General features: G+C 41.6%; 1 protein-coding gene across 4 annotated transcripts in view; it reads left to right on the forward strand.

Moving 5' to 3' along the window:
- LOC134538271 (titin-like) overlaps positions 1-23,446 on the forward strand; it is a 453,345-nt gene that overhangs the window by 72,434 nt on the left and 357,465 nt on the right. For 3 of the 4 annotated variants that reach the window (XM_063379437.1, XM_063379439.1, XM_063379438.1), the window contains 7 exons: positions 3,162-3,374; positions 5,935-6,117; positions 7,263-7,460; positions 10,479-10,615; positions 11,589-11,744; positions 13,237-13,417; positions 22,065-22,370. In XM_063379437.1, the coding sequence (XP_063235507.1) occupies positions 3,162-3,374; positions 5,935-6,117; positions 7,263-7,460; positions 10,479-10,615; positions 11,589-11,744; positions 13,237-13,417; positions 22,065-22,370 (1,374 nt within the window). Of the gene's footprint in view, positions 1-3,161; positions 3,375-5,934; positions 6,118-7,262; positions 7,461-10,478; positions 10,616-11,588; positions 11,745-13,236; positions 13,418-14,940; positions 14,987-22,064; positions 22,371-23,446 lie in introns of those variants that run through there. The other variant, XM_063379440.1, reaches the window with a different exon arrangement.

Here is a 23,446-nt window from a genome sequence, read left to right on the forward strand (position 1 = left end):
TTGTCTGATAGAGCGAAAGCGTGTGCAGGAATTTTTTGCGGGTTGTAAAGATAGATGCCACAAGCAGAAAATCCTGCACTACCATTGCCCATTGCTGCGGTTCGACTCTAAAGCGGAATTCAACAATGTTCCAAATTGGAGACGTGTCAGTTTTCTGCCGGGGTTGCTGTAAATCCAAGTGTTTACAGCTTACTGCCAAAATGTCTTCAAAGATTTGAAAAACGACCGGTCTAAGGGTTGCAGATACTGGGTTGTGTGGCTTGGAAGACAGATTAGTATTATGTCGTTGTCTGCAGCGAAGTCCAGTACATCAACATCTGAGCAGTGGGCACTATGATCATCCCAAACAAGCAAACACTTTCCTGCTTCCTTTCGGGGCAAAACATGTCTTTTTAACCAGTCAAAAAATATCTCAGTATTTACGCAAGCAGACATTTAATTCATTTTGACGTGTGAGCCAGGTGGCAGGCCGTCTTCAAATTCAGGCTTCTTTCTTTTTCCTTTAAAATTGCTGTATGGGGGCAAGGAGATCCCTTCGGTATTGCAACAAGCAATTACGCTGATCGTCTCACCTTTCTCTCCAGATATAACATTGTGAACATCTCTATTAACTTTGGTAGCTATCACTCGACCTGTTGATTTGAAGACCACACTCGCCCATGTTGTAAATCTTCCTTGGGGCACTGAGAAAGTCATTTTATTCACAAACATGCAAAAGCACTTGAAAATAGTTGTCAACTTATTTACGGGACATTCCAAGTCCACGTGCGATGGAGATACCCTGTGCCTTCCTAAGTGTTACTTCAGGTTGACGTTTCAAAAACAGTTGTAGCCAGTCGTATCCAGCTAATTTCGTTTCAGTGTGCTCCTTTAGTAACATTTCCAGAATCAATTCGTCTTTTCAATGTTCTGTAGGGTATGTGATGAAACTGGGACGCATCCCATACTTTCATTTTCCCGTTTTTCACATCTTCAGAAGCAAGAAGTAAGTTTTCTTCCGACCAGGACGCAAGATTCGTTTTCCTCTCGTACCTGCGGGGAATAACCTGTTTGGGAAAAGGCGTAGAATTAAATGCTTAGCTAAAAAGTAGTTAATGCACAGAAATAATATTGTTATCAACATGGAATTATAATACATTATCATGGGGGAAGATGCCACTTGACGTGGCATTTTACCCCACGTATTGGGGTAACACGCCACTGACATTTTTTTTACTCCAATATTCTCAGCGGGAATTGCCACACTTCACTTCAAATGCGTTAAAGAGTGTTGAATCTTCGTATACCACTAGTTTTATGCATAAATATAAATTAAATTTCTTACGTCTTACGAAATGGTAATAAAATATTATAAGATACCTACTCACCTTTCAATATCTTCATATATTTAACCATAAAACGATGAAAAAATGTCCTACACGCCGTGACTCCTCGTGGCTTCTTGTAGACGTTCAGCGCTGTCTCGCTACGCGGCTGGAGCTGCTATCTGTGTTTTTGTTCGGAAATACATCCGCCTCAGGCATCTTCCCCCGACAGGCATCTTCCCCCCGGTTACCTTATGTTTATTCCCCAAGCAATGATAATACATTTTAAAAAATTGCTATATAATATGTGCTCATGTAATATTATTCTTAACTCATTCTTTACAAAAAATAATTTTAATGTTGTTTGTGTTTCCTTTGTTAGTAAACGCACACAAAACTAAATAAAAAATGTATGATGCTCCTGGGGAAATCAATTCCAGTAGATGTACCAAAAACATCCTGCAAGATATGAAACAGCTTCTACTGTAAGTGACATTTACATGTTAACAACACTGTTATGTCAGCAGTATTGACAGTACTCAGTCGATATTACACCTAGGTCGCTTATAGAAACAGACGGTAGTGGCAGAACAGTGTTGTTACTGTATTAATGCCAGAAGCAACACTAGAATACATGATTTTTTTTCCGTGTTAAAGATAAACTTTAACATCATAAATCCTGACAGAACAGTGCTGTTACCGTGTCCACGTTATAAACAGCAGGAGCAATGGCGACGGAAAAATGTTTCTATTCTAATGAGTCATTACAGCATTAACAATCCTATTTTCTTGTCACCTGCAGCAGAAAAGTCATAAGAGAACAGCATTGTTTATCATGCCCATATCACTTTAATCAGCAATTCTGACAGAACAGCACTGTTACCATGCCTCATGTTATATAAGTATCAATGCTTAAATAACAGATTTTTACTATGCCCGTGTATCGTACAACATCAATACTGAGAGAACAGTGTTGTTGCAGTGCCCATGTCACATGCGGCAGTAATAAATATCGCACAGTGTTGCTGCAGTCCTTATATAGCCTACATCAGCAACACTGACAGATCAGTGTTGCTTCAGTGCCAAAATCGACTACGGTAGTAATAATGACAACTGAATTGCTGCATTATCCATGTCGACTACAGCAGCAGTGATATCAGAACAGTATTGCTGCATTGTCAATGTCAACTACAAGAGCAGTGATGTTAGAACTGTATTGCTGCATTGTCCATGTCGACTACAGCAGCAGTGATGTCAGAACAGAATTGCTGTAGTGTCTATGTCGACTACAGCAGTAGCGATGTCAGAACAGTATTGCTGCAGTGCCCATGTCGACTACAGCGGTAGTGATGTCAGAACATACTTGTTGCCTTGTCCATGTCGACTACAGCAGCAGTGATGTCATAATGGTATTTCTGCAGTGTCTATATCTACCACAGCAGGAGTGATTTTATTAGGTATTTCTGCAGTGTCTATGTCAACCACAGCAGGAGTGATGTTAAAACTGTATTGCTGCATTGTCAATGTCGACTACAAGAGCAGTGATGTCAGAACGGCATCGCTGCAGTGTCCATGCAGACTACATCAGCAGCGATGTCAGAACGGTATTGCTGCAGTGTCCATGTCGACCACAGCAGCAGTCATGTCAGAATGGTATTGCTGCAGTTTCCATGTCGACTACAGCAGCAGTGATGTCAGAGCGGCATTGCTGCACTGTCCATGCAGACTAGATCAGCAGCGATGTCAGAACGGTATTTCTGCAGTATCTATGTCCATGTCGACCACAGCAGCAGAGATGCCAGAACGGTTTTTGCCGCAGTGTCCATGTGGATGTGAAAACGGGATGCTTGTCGGCAGTGGCGGTGCCGCCGTGGCCGGCCAGCATCGCGTGGTACAACAAGGAGGGCCGCGTCGAGCCGTCGGACAGGTACCGCTGCCTGGAGGACGGGCTGGGCGGCTACGAGCTGGAGGTGTCCGCCTGCGAGGCAGCCGACGACGGCGAGTGGAAGTGCGTGGCCACCAGCGCCCTGGGCGTCAAGAGCGTCAGCCGCTGCGACCTGTCCGTCGCCTGTGAGTGCGCACACCCGCCCCTTCGTTCTCATTCAGGGGCGCAACAACTAAATTTCCAAAAAGGGGGGGGGGGCAATATACCTATTTATAAAGAATCATCGATCCCCTCCTATTGAAGCGGGGGGGTCCGGGATGGTCCTCCCCCGGGAAAATTTGTATTTCAAGGTGGAAAATGGTGCTATTTAAGCAGTTTTATTATCTAAAAATTGATTACACAGCACTTTCTTTGCCCCCGTTTTCCCCCACTTCAAGGTTTCAGAAGGGGGGGGGGGCAAAATACCCTTGCCCCCCTCCCCCCTGTTGTTGCGCTCCTGATCTCATTATACCCTTTTGCTGCAGTGTCCATGTCGACTACAGCAGCAGCACCAGCGTACCGGGATCTTTTTGTCCGCGTGTTCCATTGTCCTCCACTTAAAATCTTGTCAGTAAAATCACAATGCTGGATCGCTCAACTTACAAGCGGGAATAAACGTTCGTATATGCTTCCCAAAAGTTCGTAAATTTCACTGCTTTTTTGAGCAATTCGGTGGTGACTGAATAAATGACTGTAAAATCAACCAAGCTTTTTTTTTGTCTACTTTGTTATATTTTTAAGGACATGTACGTATGTATAAGCCCTCAACTTATTCTACGGAACATAATTTTGAAGACAGATCAAAATTAATATAAAAATCTCAATTTCCGACGTAGGCGTTATACCCATCATCAGAGCTGTATCCCGAAATATTTAAATAAAAACACAGAAGTGTTTAAAAATTTTTTTTTTCATAAGCTATTCTATTTCATTATTGAACCATGGTTATTTTGTAAACTATTTTCGTTCCTGGCTAGACGCGACTGGTCTATAAAACAACACGCTTGTTCATTGGTGGAAATTATGATCGGAGACCTTAAGATCGGAGAATGGTTGGTGTAGGGTTTTTCAGGTGTCAAGGGAAACTTGGTACTATAACTGAAGCGTATCACATCCATGCGTACTTTAGGTCAACTATGATTCTGAATAAATGTGTGAAATCTTCATGGACTTTTTACTGTTATGTTTTGCATTTTTTTTCATAGTTATCTTTCAGAAATTTATATTTATAACATTTTTACGATGTACAAATGAGGATTATTAAATAGAACACAGGACCGAATCTTTTTTATAATTGAAAGACAATGTTACTAGCTACTTCATGGAATAGTTGTAATTTCTTAAAAAATAGTTGTATTAATTTTGTTACATGGCCTTTAACGTAAATTAACAAAATATTTTTTCTAGATATTAAGTTGTGTATTCCTTCTAACGCTCCTTGTTTCTACTACAAAAAAATCAAACAAATGTTTGCAGATAATAATGCCAATCGAAAGCAATATTTATTTTTAATTATAATTGTAGTTATGTTACTCAAAAATCAATAGTATTCAGTGTACTAAGTATTGACTCGAATAAAAAGACGAACTCTCTTCGAATGCAAGGCGATGCTTGTTTTTAATGTAGTATGTTTTTGCAGTAGTTTTGTTGTAAAAGTTTTTCATGTGTGTGGTTTTAATTTAGTAGATTTTAGTGTTGTTATCCGGTATTTGATGTAGTTTAGATATTGACTCGAAAACAAAAGACGAACTCTGTTCCGAACAGAGATTAGAGAAAGTTACAGATGGAGCATATGCTCTGAGCACTGTGGCCAGTTTGTTCACGTAAGAAGATGGCGGCCATTTGTTTATATAAGTATATAGAAATGTAGTTTACTACATACACTTGTGCACAATCATTTTTTCTCGAGTCAACAGTCTTTATTTGTTTTTAATATTCATGCACTTTTCCACCACCATACATACATCACTAGGGACCGGAAAAATTCGCGGGTTCAATGACCTCTAGGATGAACTCCATAGTTCTACGTACACTCGGTCACTCATTGGATGCTGTCTTGTGAGACGTTCCAGCGTAGCAGCCTGTGATTCGATAAAGCTTTGGTTGGGTGTTTCTCATTGGCCCAGAGTCATGCAAGTGAGTTGTGAACCAATAGCAGAGGCAGCACTGAGGTATAACGATTTGTATTTTAGCCTATCGCGAAATGAATTCGCGAATTTTTCCGGTCTCTATACATCACTTATGAGTAGGAACCGGAAAAATTCGCGGGTTCAATAACCTCTAGGATGAACTTCATAGTTCTACGTGCACTCGGTCAAATGCCACCCACTCATTGGCTGCTGTCTTGTGAGACGTTCCAGCGTAGCAGCCTGTGATTCGATAAAGCTTTGGTTGGGTGATTCTCATTGGCCCAGAGTCATCCATGTGAGTTGTGAACCAATAGCAGAGGTAACAATGAGGTATAACAATCTGTATTTTAGCCTATCGTGAAATGAATTCGCGAATTTTTCCGGTCTCTACTTATGAGAAAATTGAGATTTTCTTCATGTCACAATATGGCGGCGACCTGCTTCTCCCTTACGTCCCCTTGGCTCCAGCAGAGATACCTACTAACCGGGGTTTATGCTCCATCTGTAACTTTCTCTCATCTCTGGGGTTCCGGAACGCACGGGCGATGCTCATCGTTGTTTTTCGACCCCCTTCCAGACCCGAAGACGTACCGCAAGCCGCGCTTCCTGGAGAGCCTGAAGGCCATCCTGACCGAGGAAGGACTCGTGTCCTTCGAGTGCAAGGTGGTGGGCTTCCCCACGCCGCAGCTGCGCTGGTTCAAGGACGGCCAGGAGCTGAGGCCGGGAGACGTGTACCAGCTCACCGGCACAAACTCCCTCGGTAACTCCTTCTGCATCATGTCCGCTGCGGCCGTCCATCGACCTCACAGGGCATGCTTTCTCCAAACGATTCGTGCACCGGGAAATATTGATTCAATTTTTTTTTGTATATACGCCATTGCAGTTTTGCACCGTTTGTCACGGAAAAAAAATCCTAAAATAAAAAAAAAATAATAAAAAATATGACGATAAAAAATTCACTGAAAACAATGACTGAATCGGCTGATGTCGGACAAAAAGAACCAACGATGGAACTATGTTCCTTCAACGGAATTCTTTTGTTGCATGATATTCAATTGTTGGACTTTTTTTTTGTCCGTGCTGTCTTCGTTGTGTTGTTCGTAACACTTGTTTTCTGTGAATTTTTATCGTCTAAATTTTAATTATATTTATTTTAGGAATTTTTCCATGACAAACAGTGCAAAACTGCAATGGCGTACACCCAAAAAAAAATGCATTAAAACAGGACATACTAACCTGTAGCAGCCGATCACCAAAAAAAAAAATTATGCAAAATTTTCAGTATAAGAGAATACATTAATATTCTTATTGAAAACCAATGGGGTGTTTTTTTGTACCTTTCCAACCCTCTTGACATGCAGAAAGCCGGCTGGTTCGATCCTATCTTACTGGAATAAAAATATTTTGATTTTTAAGAACTTTAATGTGCTAACAAATTTTTTACATATGATTCATGTGACTGATGTTAACTAACTATTATTTTATTTCAGTTTGATGTTAATACTAATTCATTATTTTGTATTATTTATTAAAAATTATCTAATAATTATTTATAATGCATAATTATTATACATACAGGAACTTAAACTCACTTATATTATTACACTTGAAAATAAACTTGAAAAACTTAATAAACACAATAAATAGTACTAATATTTACAGTAAATATACTTTTGTTTAATTTTATGGATTAGTATCCAATATGTATCACTAAATTATAATATTTAAAAGAACATACATAATTTTTGTCTGTATGTAGTTTTTTTTTCATGTGGAAATTTCGTTGCGTTGTGCACGCTTATCGTAAAAAATCCACTCTCATATTTGTTTCGTAACGCGCCTAGAGAAGTATAGGGAAGAGCTACGTGTGGCCATCTCTGCGACGCTCGGGCTCGCCGGTTGCAGGCTCGTACTCGTGCATCGCGCGCAACTGCATGGGCGAGGCCGCCAGCTCGGCGGACCTCACCGTCGAGGACATCCAGTCGCAGCTGAGCGAGGAGGAGCGGCTGCAGCTGCTGTCGCCCGGCCGGCCGCCCCGCGTCGTGTCGGGGCTGCGCAGCTGCGAGGCGCGCGTCGGCGAGGACTTCCGCTTCACGGTGCAAGGTCGGCGCCCTCGGACCCTCTCCCTCTCTTCTCAAAACCAATATACCATACTATACACATTATACTATACTATACACATATACTATACTATACACATTATACTATACATGTTATACTATACTATACACATTATACTATACTATACACATTATACTATACACATTATACTATAATATACACATTATACTATAATATACACATTATACTATACACATTATACTATAATATACACATTATACTATACATATTATACTATACTATACACACTATATTTATTATACACATTATACTATACTATACACATTATACTATAATATACACATTATACTATACTAAACACATTATATACTATACACATTAACATTGCCATATCTGTAAACACTATTCGCGCATATTGCATTACTTGTGAGGTTTCCAATGAGTCATTTTAAACCAATAGACATGTAATTTTCGTTCCATCAGGGTGAACGCAAAAAATTAAAAAATACAACTGAAGCAGCCTCCCTCCCTCCCTCGCTTTTGTGACCGGGAATTTTGCACCCTAAACCCTACCCCACACTCTTGTTGTCCCTGGCCCCACTAAGGGGCACACATACACATACTTCCGTCCATCGATAATTAATTTGATACATTAAAACATTCATTCTTACACTTTCCCATGTTAATTCATCGATTGTTTAAATCCATTCGAACATTCATGTGTCGATTCATTTGTGCATCCATTTCTTAATTTAGTTATCCTTCCATACATATATTTATTGTGTCTGGCTTTGAAAAGCATTCAAGAATTTTTCCACGCACCTGTTTGTGCATCAGTTTCTTTCATCTTCTCTCAAGTGCAATTTATAAGTAAATGTTTGGGCAAAATTTAATTTCGTTTTGGACTGTTGATACTGAGAGATTTTTTGACAAAGATGTTTGTTATTTTTAATTTTTACTTGGTTAAATTGTTTCTGGAGTACTTTATATTTTAATTTTTCAATCTGCCATTATGCCTGTAAAATCTTCTGCCTTCACGGGCTGGCTGCTCGCCCAGTGCATGTTTCCATGCCATATAAGCTGCTGTTTCTCATAATGTGCTCATGTTATCGCTGGCTGGGTACCACCCCTGCCTCAGTTGAACATTGTTTCAAGCAAATTCCTGTCTCGAGTATACAGCGCCTCGAGTATGCCCGGTTGACATATGTACTGAGATTAGCTTGGGTCTCGAGGTGTAAGCTTTATCCTCCATGATCTAGTTATGGCCAGCCAAGTTTCCACACCCCTTTACATGTGCCTCTAACTAACCCACCATGCAGGTGCATTAGGTCATTCCTCCTCACTTTCGCTGAGACACCCTGATGTAGACCGCAGTTCACCACATAAGCATTGCATGAACTCTGCTGGTCAAATTTTGAACAACTCTGTTTATTTCTATGCATACTTCCGAGCTCCACCTTCTATCTGCCGACCTCTTTCTGTACTTCTTGGGCTCTCTATACCTTCATTTGACACTCTGTGCGGCATCTCCTTGTCTCCTCTTGAACCACGCTCTGCTACCACCAAGACATTACCTTCCCAACATGTTGAATTCTATCACCATGCAATCAGTAAATACATTTACCTTGTAGGAATGTAATGTTTCATAAGCATTAAAATTATTTTAAGGGATATTTTATAACTGGTAATAATAAAATAATTTTTCTCTTTTGAATTCATATCCTTGTCAACCTTCGTATTAGCTGGTGAAACTACACACCCATGGTATGTATCCAGTTACATACCCATGCATGTTGCAATTTTGGTACAGCCCATTGATAAATTAAATAAATGATACTTAGAAATATACAACAAATTACTATTTCAGTTTGTGGGCACATACCTGACTAGTTAATTGCAGCTATTAAAGTGCCTACTAAAAAATTGTATTTCAACCTGTACATAATAATAATCTTATTATGTTGAAAGAAAATTCTAACTGTGATCAGTGTCTGGGTGCCAACAGCACACACACTCTGAAAAATTCCATTGTGTCCTCTTTAATTTTACTTCAACAATGCCATGTCATAATAAATATGCTATCTCTGTGCCTTATCTCAGTCAATTAGCATCAGTATGAACCAAAACATTCTTGAGGTTACTTTAGAGTATAGTCATAGAGTAGATGCGACACATTAAGGGGTTTTATTTGTCCATGCTAGTATTTATACCATATTAAAACACTGATATAATTTGTGGAAGTGGAAATCCAACTATTGTTAAGAAATACTTAAAAAAATTATAACAAAAAAACTACTTCTAGGAAAATTGTAATCTAAATTTTATTTTATGGTTCACAAGGTTATTAAGATATAAAAGGTGGACAGTAATTTTTATTTATATAAAAAAAATAATTAAATTTATAATGAAACCTTTCCTGGTTTTGGTTTTATTTTCAGGATCTAGCACAAATAATATCGTGGAATCACTGACTCAAAAATTTTGCTATGTATACCTTATATTTTTTGCACTTATTCCCATTTTGAAGAGAAAAACTGAACCAATTTTAAAAATAACTATATATATATATATATATATATATATATATATATATATATATACACACACACACACACACTATGGCTCAAGTTATTTCGTCGGATTTATCAATTTTTCAAATCAAATTTTTTTACAGTCAAAACTGTAGAAATTAAATTTCTTTGTAAGTAGGTTCAGGTTTTTAACTATCGTATCCTCACAACCATTTAAGGTAAAAATAAAGTCTATATTAATTTTGTGTTTAACATCTGAAATATTTTTTGAATTCGAAGTCAATAGCATCTGCAGTTTTTGAGCTGGATCAATTTTTTAGAGGCAGGCATAATATACATTTTTCATCAGATTTGGTTTGGGTACAAAAAAAATTCCTAGTTAGAAAGTACTAGATATACACTTCGAGTTCGTTTGTTTTCATTGATGTTTTGATGTAACTCGTATTTTTAGAAATCACCAACCATGTGAGGGCCGTGTTGTTCGAAGGTGCTTGGGTCTGTGTTGCAGTGAGCGTGGTGCCCGAGCCGCAAGTGACGTGGTACCGGGACGACGAGCTGGTCTCGGACGACGAGCGATACGTCTCGTGCAAGGAGCAGCTCGGCACCTACCACCTGCAGATACGGCCCCTCGAGATAGTCGACCAGGTGAACCATCGATATCGTTGTTTTCGACTTGAATATGTCTTTAAAATTACTTCCATAGTGGGAGGCTATTAAAAAAAAAATGATAACAAAATCTGGGGATACAGTTAAGGTATTGCAGCTACATATCTATCTATATATCATCTCATTACAAAATTTAAATATACCACTGGATAGCTAAAGGATCAAAGAATTCGTCACGCTAAGTGAGGACTGTGACGCATCGCTCGCGGTGGAGGGGGAAGCGCCGCCATTTTGAGGTCAGTTTGCTGCGTTCCGAGATTTCCATTTATAGTAGGTATAACTTTTGACTCGTAGAAGCTACGCCGTTCGTTTGAGTTTCAGTCGTCAGCTCTCGTCAAAATCCATCGATTGCACATATAAAACATTAGTGTAAAATAGTTACAGTAAATATATATGGTGTTAAAATTTAAAAATAATCAAAAATATATAATGTCCGCCTATACGCGTCTTCTTAATGTTCAAACATGAATATAACATACATAAAATATCGTATTTTATATTTTGTATAGAAAATATTACCTGTTACGTACACGTATTCATGTACAACACACGGCCGTGTCCATGATACAGCCACATCCTATTTTTTCCCCTCTCCTCTTTCATAAAGAGCGATAGACACGGAGCCGAAAGGCATCATGTTGGTTTCAAAGTTTCCTGTGTCATAGAAGGCTTCTGGACAGGAGGGGGGAAGGTCCGGTAAAGGGGGGTTTGGCGGGGTGGGGGGGATTCAACTATGCTGGGGTTGGGCGCTTGGGCCTTGCGGCCCGCATTATTCGTATTGGATGGGCTGCCCTTCCAGTCGCTGTACAAACAAACCATTGCCAGAAAAATCCTGAAGGGCTGCCCTTCCAAGGGGCAGCATTTCAGTCGCCCCCAGTCAACGAGAAACCTCAGGCACTCTTGAAGTCCTGAAGACGCAACGTCCACTCATTGCACGGCTGTCTCGTTTCAGGCGGAGTGGAAGTGCGTGGCTTCGAACGAGTTCGGCCACAGCGTGACGTCTTGCTACCTGAAACTGACCATTCCAAAACATTTCAAGAAGCCGAGGTTCCTGGAGTGCCTCAGGGCCATACTCTCCGAAGAAGGCGCCGTCAACTTGGAGTGCAAGGTAATATTTAAAACACTGGCGAGTTCTATAGTTCCATTGATGGTTGAAATACATTTTTTTTCTCAAATCCAAAAGTCTAATTCAATTTTTTGGACTGTCTCGAATCCTATTACAAAAGTCAGATATTAAATAATCAATTAGAGAATATATTTGTGTGTGCGTGTGTGTGTTAAAAAAACATTTAACACAATTCACAATTTTTTTGTAACATACATATTTATATTTTTGATAAACACAGTTTATTTTTTGTAAAAAAATGTTCCCTGAATTGCAGAACAAACATTTCCTGAATATTGAAGCTGGTACTAGAAATTAAGTAGATAAATAACGAAGCTACTGTCAACTACATATTCGCTAGAATTTGAATTTATGAATTTCTCTTCCTCAAATGAATTTCCTTAAATCCTTCTGTATGCAGAGAAAACAATTTTCTGTACTTTTTACAAACTATTCCTTTGGCAACCAGTTGCCGAGAAATATAGTTCGAAACAAACTTCATGAAATAACATAGAAATCTTAACAACACATGTAAAAAAAAAAAGTGTTTTGAGATATTACTGAATTTATTCTTTAGGAAGTTTGGCCCATTATATTTTTTTTTGTTTTAATTTTAGATGGAAAATATAAACGAGTATTGGACGATTTGACTTCGTTGTGGTGCACGGTGCTTGATCACGTGCGCAGTTATTACCGGGAAGCAGTTTCAGGGAAGGGGTTTTTGCAAACAAACTTTCAACAATCGGAGGTACCGGCACGACGCGAAGCACGGAACATTCGTGTGCGAATAAAATGTCTGTAAGTTTGCATATATAGTTGGTTAGTCCACTTTTTTTGTGAAAATGAGTTAACTTCACAGATGAAGTTGTAAGGGGCAACATCTTCACCAAGAAATCGTTTGGAAGTTCAAATAATGAATGATTGTGAACGTTTTTCTACTAGCTTTATTTCGGCAAGTCCATTATAACGCTATTTCTAGGCAAGCAAAACTTGGTAAGTGAACTAACAGTCTTTTTTTTCTCCAGAAATTGGACTTGCCGACTTTTTCCACTAAGCCCACGATATATATATATATATATATATATATATATATATATATATATATATATATATATGTTATTGTAGCCATGTCGTCTTGCAGTAATTTGGAGCCGAGTAGACTTGTATCCTTGTAGCTTCATAGACATGTAGTTTCGTAGCCACGCGGTCTTTCAGCCATGCAGTCTCGCAGCCATGCATAACTCGTAACCAGCTAGATCCTATTTAGACTCGTAGCCTTGTTGCCTCATAGTCTCTTAAGACTCGTAGCATTCTAGCCAAATATCATTGGCGCTGTTGAAACAAAAGGCTGTTGGAGCAATTTGAGCCTTTTGGAGCCTCTGGCTATGGGAGGTACTGGGACAAAACGAAGCATGAACGTTCGTGTAAGAATAAAATGGCTGTGAGTTTAAATGACTATATAGTGTGAGGTGGGTTCTCTCTCTCGGCCCGGCAGGTGATCGGCGTGCCGCAGCCGTCCCTGCGCTGGTACAAGGACGGGCGGGAGCTGCAGCCGGGTGACATCCACCGCATCGTGTCCGGCCAGGACGGCACGTGTTGCCTCGGCACCTACACCTGCGAGGCGCACAACTGCATGGGGACCACCTCGTCGTCCGCCTCCCTGCTGGGCTTCGAGGGTCGGTACCTGCCCACCTCTTCCTTCCCCTTCCTTCACCTCCTCCGCCCCTCCACACAACTGCATGGGCACGACCTCGTCGTCCGCCTACCTGCTGGGCTTCGAGGGTCGGTACTTCCCCCCTCTTCCTTCCCCTTCCTTCACCTCCTCCGCCCCTCCACACAACTGCATGGGCACGACCTCGTCGTCCGCCTCCCTGCTGGGCTTCGAGGGTCGGTACCTCCCCACCTCTCCCTTCTCTCCCCCTTCTCCGCCCCTCCACACAACTGCATGGGCACGACCTCGTCGTCCGCCTCCCTGCTGGGCTTCGAGGGTCGGTACCTCCCCACCTCTCCCTTCTCTCCCTTCCCCTTCTCCGCCCCTCCACACAACTGCATGGGCACGACCTCGTCGTCCGCCTCCCTGCTGGGCTTCGAGGGTCGGTACCTCCCCACCTCTCCCTTCTCTCCCTTCCCCTTCTCCGCCCCTCCACACAACTGCATGGGCACGACCTCGTCGTCCGCCTCCCTGCTGGGCTTCGAGGGTCGGTACCTCCCCACCTCTCCCTTCTCTCCCTTCCCCTTCTCCGCCCCTCCACACAACTGCATGGGCACGACCTCGTGGTCCGCCTCCCTGCTGGGCTTCGAGGGTCGGTACCTCCCCACCTCTCCCTTCTCTCCCTTCCCCTTCTCCGCCCCTCCACACAACTGCATGGGCACGACCTCGTCGTCCGCCTCCCTGCTGGGCTTCGAGGGTCGGTACCTCCCCACCTCTCCCTTCTCTCCCTTCCCCTTCTCCGCCCCTCCACACAACTGCATGGGCACGACCTCGTCGTCCGCCTCCCTGCTGGGCTTCGAGGGTCGGTACCTCCCCACCTCTCCCTTCTCTCCCTTCCCCTTCTCCGCCCCTCCACACAACTGCATGGGCACGACCTCGTCGTCCGCCTCCCTGCTGGGCTTCGAGGGTCGGTACCTCCCCACCTCTCCCTTCTCTCCCCCTTCTCCGCCCTCCACACAACTGCATGGGCACGACCTCGTCGTCCGCCTCCCTGCTGGGCTTCGAGGGTCGGTACCTCCCCACCTCTCCCTTCTCTCCCTTCCCCTTCTCCGCCCCTCCACACAACTGCATGGGCACGACCTCGTCGTCCGCCTCCCTGCTGGGCTTCGAGGGTCGGTACCTCCCCACCTCTCCCTTCTCTCCCCCTTCTCCGCCCTCCACACAACTGCATGGGCACGACCTCGTGGTCCGCCTCCCTGCTGGGCTTCGAGGGTCAGTACCTGCCCCTCCCTCCTCCTCCCTTCCCCTCCCTTCCCCTTCTCCGCCTCTCCACACAACTGCATGGGCACCACCTCTTCGTCCGCCTACCTGCTGGGCTTCGAGGGTCGGTACTTCCCCCCTCTTCCTTCCCCTTCCTTCACCTCCTCCGCCCCTCCACACAACTGCATGGGCACGACCTCGTCGTCCGCCTCCCTGCTGGGCTTTGAGGGTCGGTACTTCCCCCCTCTTCCTTCCCCTTCCTTCACCTCCTCCGCCCCTCCACACAACTGCATGGGCACGACCTCGTCGTCCGCCTCCCTGCTGGGCTTCGAGGGTCAGTACCAGCTTTGAATATATATACTGTATTGAAGTCGCGAGTGGATAGGATTTACTCTACTTTTTTCAGGAGCGTATAATGATAAACTTGGGAACTTCACCGCTGCAGGGCGCTGCCGTAACGCCCTGTATCGTCTTAGGTTGTTATTTACACGTTAGAGCGCAGCACTGTCGCCCGCTGTCATTCCTCCGCACCCACCCACCACCCAACATTCACTGCAGCTCAAGGTCGTTCAACGGGAGTTTGTGCGTCACAAAACTGTAGGGATGAGAGGTGGGGTAGAGTTTTTTTTCCCTAACCTATGTTCAGGGCCGTCGAGAGCAGGCCGGGACCCAGGGGATACTAACAGTGGGGCCCCCTTCCATCACTGTTAAAAATACCTAATGTTATCAACAGTGAAAGGAAAATTTTTATTCTCTTATTAAAATACAACATTTAAAATAAGAAATGGCATGTACTTATGTTATTGAAAGTCAGAAAATTATTTATGATAACATTAATAATTTTAATAAAATTATGGGGTACAAAATAAACTCTGTCAAAGTCTGGTCAAGGAAGTCACTAATTCTACATTAATAATTTACATGAAAAATGGCATGCAAATTAAGTCGAACACAATGAGATAAGCATCAAAAACACTACGAATTCCACATAATTAAATTACATAAAACTTGGAGTACAGTAAATTATACTCGAAAACTAGGCCACAGTAAGATAAGAGATGTTACAAATTTAACAATCATTTAAATGATAGCCTGTAGTCTGCCACAGTCTGAATACATGTCTTGCAAATTCCACATAATGTAAATAAATTACTTAAAAAAATATGAGGTAAAAATTATACTGGGCCACAGATAACAGATGATGAAAATTTAACATTAAAATTTTACATAGGACCTACAAAAAAGTACACAGTACAAGTCACAGCACTCTTATCACAGCCTGAACACAGAGTTCCAAATTCAAAATTATTTTAAAGGGGCTTTGCGAGCTTTGCGAGCTTTGCGATTAGCAAATATCTCAATGACCTGATTAAAGTCTAATTTTTTCGCAAAGCCTGCCTTCCACTGCTAATGTTCCTAGGTTGGTCAGACGGTCCTGGCGCATTGTAGATCGCAGTACATTCTTGATCCTAGACAGAGTACTGAAAGATCGTTCACCTTGTGCTACAGTCACTGGATATGTGCAAAATAATCGCAGAGCAACAATAATGTTAGGAAATAAACTGTCCAGTTTCATTTCATGCAGTTCATTCAGCAAATCAATAGGTGGAAGAATTTTCTGTCCTAGATTGGGAAGATGAATTGCTTTGAGATGTAACAGTTCCTCACATATTTCCTCACTTATGTCCACACTATATTTCTCATAAATTTGCCTTCCACATTCACGAACTTGATCCTGTTCTATCTCAGGACATTTCCACAAGATTCTGAAAATGATTCACAAGTTTTAGCTGCTTCAAAACGCTTCGTCAAATTTCCAATAACAGCATCCAACAGTACATTAAATACTTGCCAGTGAAAATGTTCTTCTGGGTTTGCTTGTTCGAAAGCATCTGCAGAAATAATCTCATCTGCAAACTGTTTCCTGCACCGTTTTCTTTTTGATTGCTCCTTTGATAACTCTGGTAGTATATTTAGACATTCTGCAACACATTTACATTCAGCCCAAATCGAATCCCAGCTATATCTTATGGCCGCAATGTTTTCAATCAAATGCTATATATTTTCTACTTCTACGTCCAGTGTAACATCTCTTGCTTGCAAAACCAAACTGGTATCATTTATAGAAGTCAGGACTTTAAACCAAATTGAACCTATTAAAATGCACTCAAAATTTTCCAGGTAGCTCTGGGTACCATTTAAATCAGCTCGAACTTCCACAGTAAGGTTCAAGTCAAGAGCCTGATCAATTGCCTTCTTGATTCCTAGTAAGTATGTTGCAAAAGGCTTAACACATTCAACTCTTGCAGACCAGCGAGTAGTAGACATGCTATGCAGAGAGCAGCCAGTATTTTCCTTCAGTATTTGCCATCTCTGAGGGCTTGCAGAAAAAACAGTGAACAACTTCTGTAACACCCCGAAAAATTTTATAACTTCAACACAACACTCGGCTGCATGAACTCCACACAAATTCAAGCTATGGCATGCACAAGGTGAGAAGATGGCAAGTGGATTTTCCTTCTTAATGTGAGCTTGAGCACCCTTGTAAATGCCACTCATGTTGCTGCCATTATCGTATCCTTGACCACGACAATCACCAATGGGTATACGATGATGAGCTAATGTCTGAATTATTAGATCCGCAATGGAGGCACCAGTCTTTTGCTTGCAATTGACGAAAGCTAAAAATCTCTCGAAGATGACATACTTGTTACTCTCATCACACAAGTAGACATAATGTATTATGAAGACTGTTTGTTCTACATGAGCTGATTCAGGTGTTTATCGACTATGATAGAATAGTACTTCGCAGCTTCTCTCTGTTTTAAAATACAGCCTATAACATGGTTAGCGCAGCACTCAATGAATTCATTTTGAATTTCTACTGACAAATAATGCACCTGAAGTCGTCTATGTTCCATTTGGGATTCCTTTACATTTTTTAATTGTTCTGAAAGTAATGGATCATAGTGGCTTATCAACTCTAATATTCCCAAAAAGTTTCCATTTCTGGGATCGCCAATCAAATTACTTTCCCCACGAAAAGCTAAGCCACGTTCTCCAAGGAATATGATAACATCGAGAAACCTACAGAGTAATTGTTTCCAAACTTCAACTTGAGACTGAATATTGCGCAGTAGTAATTTGTTAACAGTAACTTCTTTACCCAGCTTCATTTCCAAACTGCGCCATTCTACATAGCAGCTTTTGTGATTGATGCTGCTTTCATGCTCTGGAAGTTTGCCATAAAGCCTTTTCCAGTTTTTACAGGGTCCCCAACCAATGGAAGTCGACAGAACAGAACAACTTGATGGTGGCAACTTACTAAACAAACTGCAAGGAAAACAGAATAAAGCTTGTTTGGCATCACTCCATACAAGCCAGTCATGTGGCAAAACTTCCCCATTTTTCAATTTGCAGTACAGAATATTGACAGGGAATGCATGGTCTCCTGCGTCAGTAGGCAGTGTCTTAGGGTTTGCTTTCGGCCCTCGCCGAACAGCATCTTCAACATCATTTGAAGAAAATCCAGCAGTTTTCCCCCACGGATTGGGTCTTCTTTGTTTGTTTGATTTGAAGATGAGTTACCAATTGAATCTATCAAGATGTGGCCATCTGCAAAATCCTCCTGCTCTATGCATCAAATCATGAGAACTGCAGGGTACTTCTTTCTCCAAGTTACCACCATTTGCGTTAGCACTTGTTACAAGGTCGTCACGTGAACTCTCTGTGAAACTGCTAAGAGCATTTTCAGTTTTATCAGAGTGTACAGTGGAGATAACGCTGCATGTCATGACATTGTCATCTAACCCATGAGTAATATCATCAGTTTGATTGCTTCTATATCATTAACTTTTTCCAAGTCTGATCTGTTTTCCTCCGATTTAACTGTAACTACAAAGCCTGTAATATATCTCTGGCCACGACTAAAAATCTTGTCCCGAGCAGCCTTTTCTTTTCTTTTCTGTGCCCCAGATTTATGATGGTATTACATGATAGTTACAACTTAAAAATAATCATATCTAAAAAACAGTTTACTTAATGCTAACACAATTATCAGTTTTAACAGATTTTACTAGGTTGGTTATAGTAAAGGGTTATTTTTTTGCATCTATTTAAAACTTATATATTTATAGGATTGTGTGATTGTAACCTTTCCCCCACGAAACGAAAGCGAAGGAAAATTTATGAAGTTTCGCGAAAGTGAAACGAAAACGAAAGTTCTTGTTAGATGAATCCAGCCTTTATTTATTGACACTACCTATATTATAAACATTTTAATACGCAGAGAAAAAGTGCGTAAAATATGAATAAAGTTGACCACTCTGTACATTTAAAAATTGTACATTCAGAAGTAAATATGTACTCTGCTGTTTGATAGCACAAATGAATCAGGTATTTTTTTTCAAATGTTACATGATTTTGTTACAATGCCACAACGTGAGTACAATACTATTTTTGTCAGCGTCTAAGTGAATAGTACCTGGCTATTCACATTGTTGGCCATGTTTGTTTACACTTTATTGCGATTTGACTGAAGAGCAAAAATAAACACGCACACTATTTAAATAGCATGTAAATAAATCTTAATATAAATCTTTTCAAATAGATAGTATATTGTTTGCATTACTTGCATATGTGAATGTGTTTAAAATACAAAGAATATTTTTTTCCTGAATCAATTAAAAAGAAACGAACTTTGTTAAACTATGAAACATTTGTTTGGATTGAAATATTTCGCTTATTTACGAATTTAGATAACTGAAATTCTATTTGAAATCGAAATTAAAGTGGCGAAATTCGATTTCGAAGTAACTTACCAACCATTCGCACAACCCTAAATTAATTTAATATATAATTGATTGATTGTAGACTGCAGACGTGGTATAGTGTAAACTGCAGAGACTAATTTTAACATGGAAACAGGCACATGCACAGACGTTATGAACAACGTTACATGTGCTTAAACTGCAGAGCAGATAACTAGATGCAATTGACTTACCAAGGCCAACTATTGAATTCTTGGAATTGTTCGCACAATCGTAAAAGTCACGTTGCATGAGTTATAATATACTACATTTTGTATAGCACTAACACACTCACACAGCGACCGATGCTACATGCCTACATGTAAATGTAACTTCATTTTATCAGCACCAGGTACTAGCAGTCCAGTCAGTCAAGTGTCGCTGGCTCGCTGCTTGCTAGACAGTACATAATTTACCCGGTTTTTTTATGGCAAGTAAGCGCTTTTTAAAACCATCACTACGGTAATAATATCCAATAACATTTTTTTATAAAGGTCTCAGACAATAACATATGATTGCAGTGCAAAGTATACATACATTTAATAGTCATTTAAATCTACCATCGCCTTTTCAAACGAAAATGTTGACATACTATGCTCGGGCCTCGGGCCCCCTGAAGGGAGTCGGGCCCCGGGGATTTTACCCCTGCTTCCCCCCCCTCTCGACGGGCCTGCCTATGTTAAAACTAAGTGTGTAAGGGAGGGGTCTAGGTAGGGAAGACTCTAAGTGCATCTCAGGGCAAGCCCTATACGCTCTAAACATGCGGGTTTTTAACCATGCAGAAAAGGTCACGTGCATCATGTGCTAGGAGGGGATTGGCCAGCCATGGCAGACGTTTTCGCCATGACTAACTCCCCTCACTCTTAATTCTATACTAAAACTAGATAAGTTGGGCCCAGGTAAAACCTCCATAGACAGAGGGAAAACCCTGGGCACATACATGCGGGATGCAAAGGTCATACATTATTACAAGCAGGTGGATTACAGGAATAGAAGGATGGTCCTGGAAGAAGAGTGGGTCGTGGTAGAAGTTCTACTATGCAAGGGGTGGGGCACTTGGACTTTTAGTCCGCATTGGTTTGGTCAGGTCTGGTCTTTTTGGGGGCGGCTTATGCCGTTTCCCGTCGTGCTGCCAGTTAGCACTCATTGTGGCTGTGTAATATGATCGTGTAAGTGGGGCGGTCGCGAACTGTGGCGTCGGACTAGACTCCAGAGTGGTAACATAGCTTCAGGTCGACCTGTCGCCAGTAAAAGGCTGTCGGTCAGTTAGAGAAATTGCCACCATCTGTCATTGAAAAGTCCTAGTTGCAGTACTACGCTGTGTGAGCTGCGGTCGCGAGCAGGGCATCGAGCCAGACTCCAGAATGGTGACATAGCTTCAGGTCGACCTGTTGCCAGCAAAAGGCAGTCGGTCAGTTAGAGAAATTTCCACGTGGGGTAGAGGGTGGGTGGAGGACAACGCGTGTTTGAGGGAGGGTGGGGAAGGGGTGTTTGAAGAGTTCGACACTTGTCCGCTAGGGACCACCACAAGTCGATGCCCTAGAGATGGTGGCGATTGCGGCGGTGAATTAACCAACTACCTCAAACCGTATTAGAAATTTTAACCTGGGCTGGCGACTTCTATACAGTATATATATTCAAAGGTACCAGCCCCCTACCTTCCCCTTCCTTCCCCTTCTTCCCCTTCTTCCCCTTCTCCGCCCCTCAACCCGCCCGCTCCACCCATTGTTGACGCGACATCTTGGCTCTCGGCGCGCAGCCTCGAGGTGCCGCGATCTTGTGAAATTATGGCGCGAACCGGAAGTTCATCAAAGCCAAAAATGGGGGAATAAAAAAACTTATAAAGTATTAACTGTGTTTAATGAATTTTAATATTCATGATAAATATTTTAATTAAATTTTTTTTTATTCTTCGCAAACTTGGGTGGAACACTGTCAAGTTTGAAAGTCACTCCCCTCTCACTCCTTGTTAATGATGCATTTCTTTTGTAACCCTTGAGTTGATAACGCAATTGTGGTTGTTGTAGTTGTTGGTAAGTGCCAAGGAAAGGGTTAGTATAACATAAATTACATCCATGCCTTACCCGGGATTCGAACCCATAGCTCCCACACCTTAGCTCGATACGTTGCCAACAATGCTATGAAGGCCGGCAAAGTTGGGCTAATAAATTGGTTATGCTAATGTAACTGAATATTATTTTCTTTTGTGTCAAAATTTGCAGGTGCTTCCAACTATTTTTATTTTTTATTTTTGTTAAGTGCATTTAGTCCTGCTGTCTTGGAATTTTACTTCAATTGCTTAGCTTATGATACAGCTTCCGTAAAACATATTTTTATGTTTATTTTATTTATTTATTTTTGGTTTGTCAGGACATTGTTCCTAACTTTGGGCTTTTCTTAGAATCTACATTCGAATGCTAATGTAATTATTATAATATATGTGTGCAGATGTTATTGAGTAGGGTAGGTGTGATGGATCCGGCACAGGTGGTAGTGAGTAGTGGAAGCGTAGCGGTTCTGGAACAAGCAGGAGTGAGTAGTGGAAGCGTAGTGGTTCTGGCACAAGCAGGAATGAGTAGTGCAAAAGTGTTGGTTCTGGTGCAGAGAGGATCCTGCAGGACGGGGGCCGGGGGGCGCTCAGCCAGGCCGCCTCTTCCGGCGGCCAGCACAACGCCATCGTGCGCAACCCGTCGCTGTCCACGATCCACGAGGAGCGCACCTCCCAGATGCACGACACCACCATCACGGGCGACCGCTCGGTCACCCTGGACGAGCAGCGCGGCGAGCTGTCCTTCTCGTTCGATGGGAAGGAGGTGTCGGTGTCGCTGTACGGCACGCCGGACCTCACCGAGGAGGAGGCGCTGCAGGTGGTCGAGATGTACGCCGACCAGCTGTCCGAGCACGTGTCGGGTACGTTAATATTCTAGAGGATGCCCCATGGACTCAGGGCCAGCACGTCCATATAGGCGAACTAGGCAACCGCCTAGGGCGCCAAGTAGATGGGGGCGGCGCACCACGACACATAACAGCTTATATAATATGTTTAATGATTATTGAAACTAGATGAAAATGGAATTTTGTAACAGTTTGGAATGTTTATATTGATATAAGTAATTATTTAAAGTCCACGGTGACCTGTTTATGATTTGTAATAAGTAAAAAAGTAAAAAAAAAACACAAGCCTGCTTTTATTTGATTGTTGACAAAATCTTAGGCTTACGTGATGTATTTTGAGGCAAGGCAATTTTTTTTTGGGTGTCCGGCATGGGGGGGGGGGGGGGGCTTTAAGGTTTTTCGCCAAGGGCGCCAATTTACCTTGCACCGGCCCTGCATGGACTAATGATCAGAGATCTTGACAAATTCCCATTATTTTCGGGTACAACGCTGAACGCCACACTGTCACTGTCTTTTAATCATTGGCTGCTGCCTCCTCTCTGGATTCCATGCATTTAGGTAATATGAATCTAGAAACGCTGTCATCGATTTCTTTTCCTTTAGGACATGTAAAAATACAAATGATCCAATGCAAACATCATATGAATGTGTAACAGTTTGCATTCTAGCACGGATCGACAAATTGGGCAGGTTTATTCTATGACGTATATAGACTGTGATGCAGACTGTTCAGTAAAGTAATTGTGGTTCCAGCATTGAACTCCTTACTTGGCGACAAAACTCTCAGAAAAATGTGTAATTTCAGTTGGTGAATATTTGAGGTTATAAGATCTATTAGCTCTTTATATGACTTAGTTTTATTGCAGTTAACTGTTTAGTATCTCATTGTTGGTGAACTTGAATTTATTCTGTGTCATGTGACTACTTTACACTTATTAATTTAAACAAAAAAAATTAGTATTACATTTTGTACATCAATTGAATTTGACAGTTATGTTGGAAAATCGTAAGCCAATGTTGGTTTCGTGCCCAGAATACATAATTATCTGTGTCAATTATTGATTAATGTAGCCGTCATTCGGACCGTGATG

Source organism: Bacillus rossius, chromosome 13 (genome assembly GCF_032445375.1).
Source record: "Bacillus rossius redtenbacheri isolate Brsri chromosome 13, Brsri_v3, whole genome shotgun sequence".
Taxonomy (NCBI): Eukaryota; Metazoa; Arthropoda; class Insecta; order Phasmatodea; family Bacillidae; genus Bacillus; species Bacillus rossius.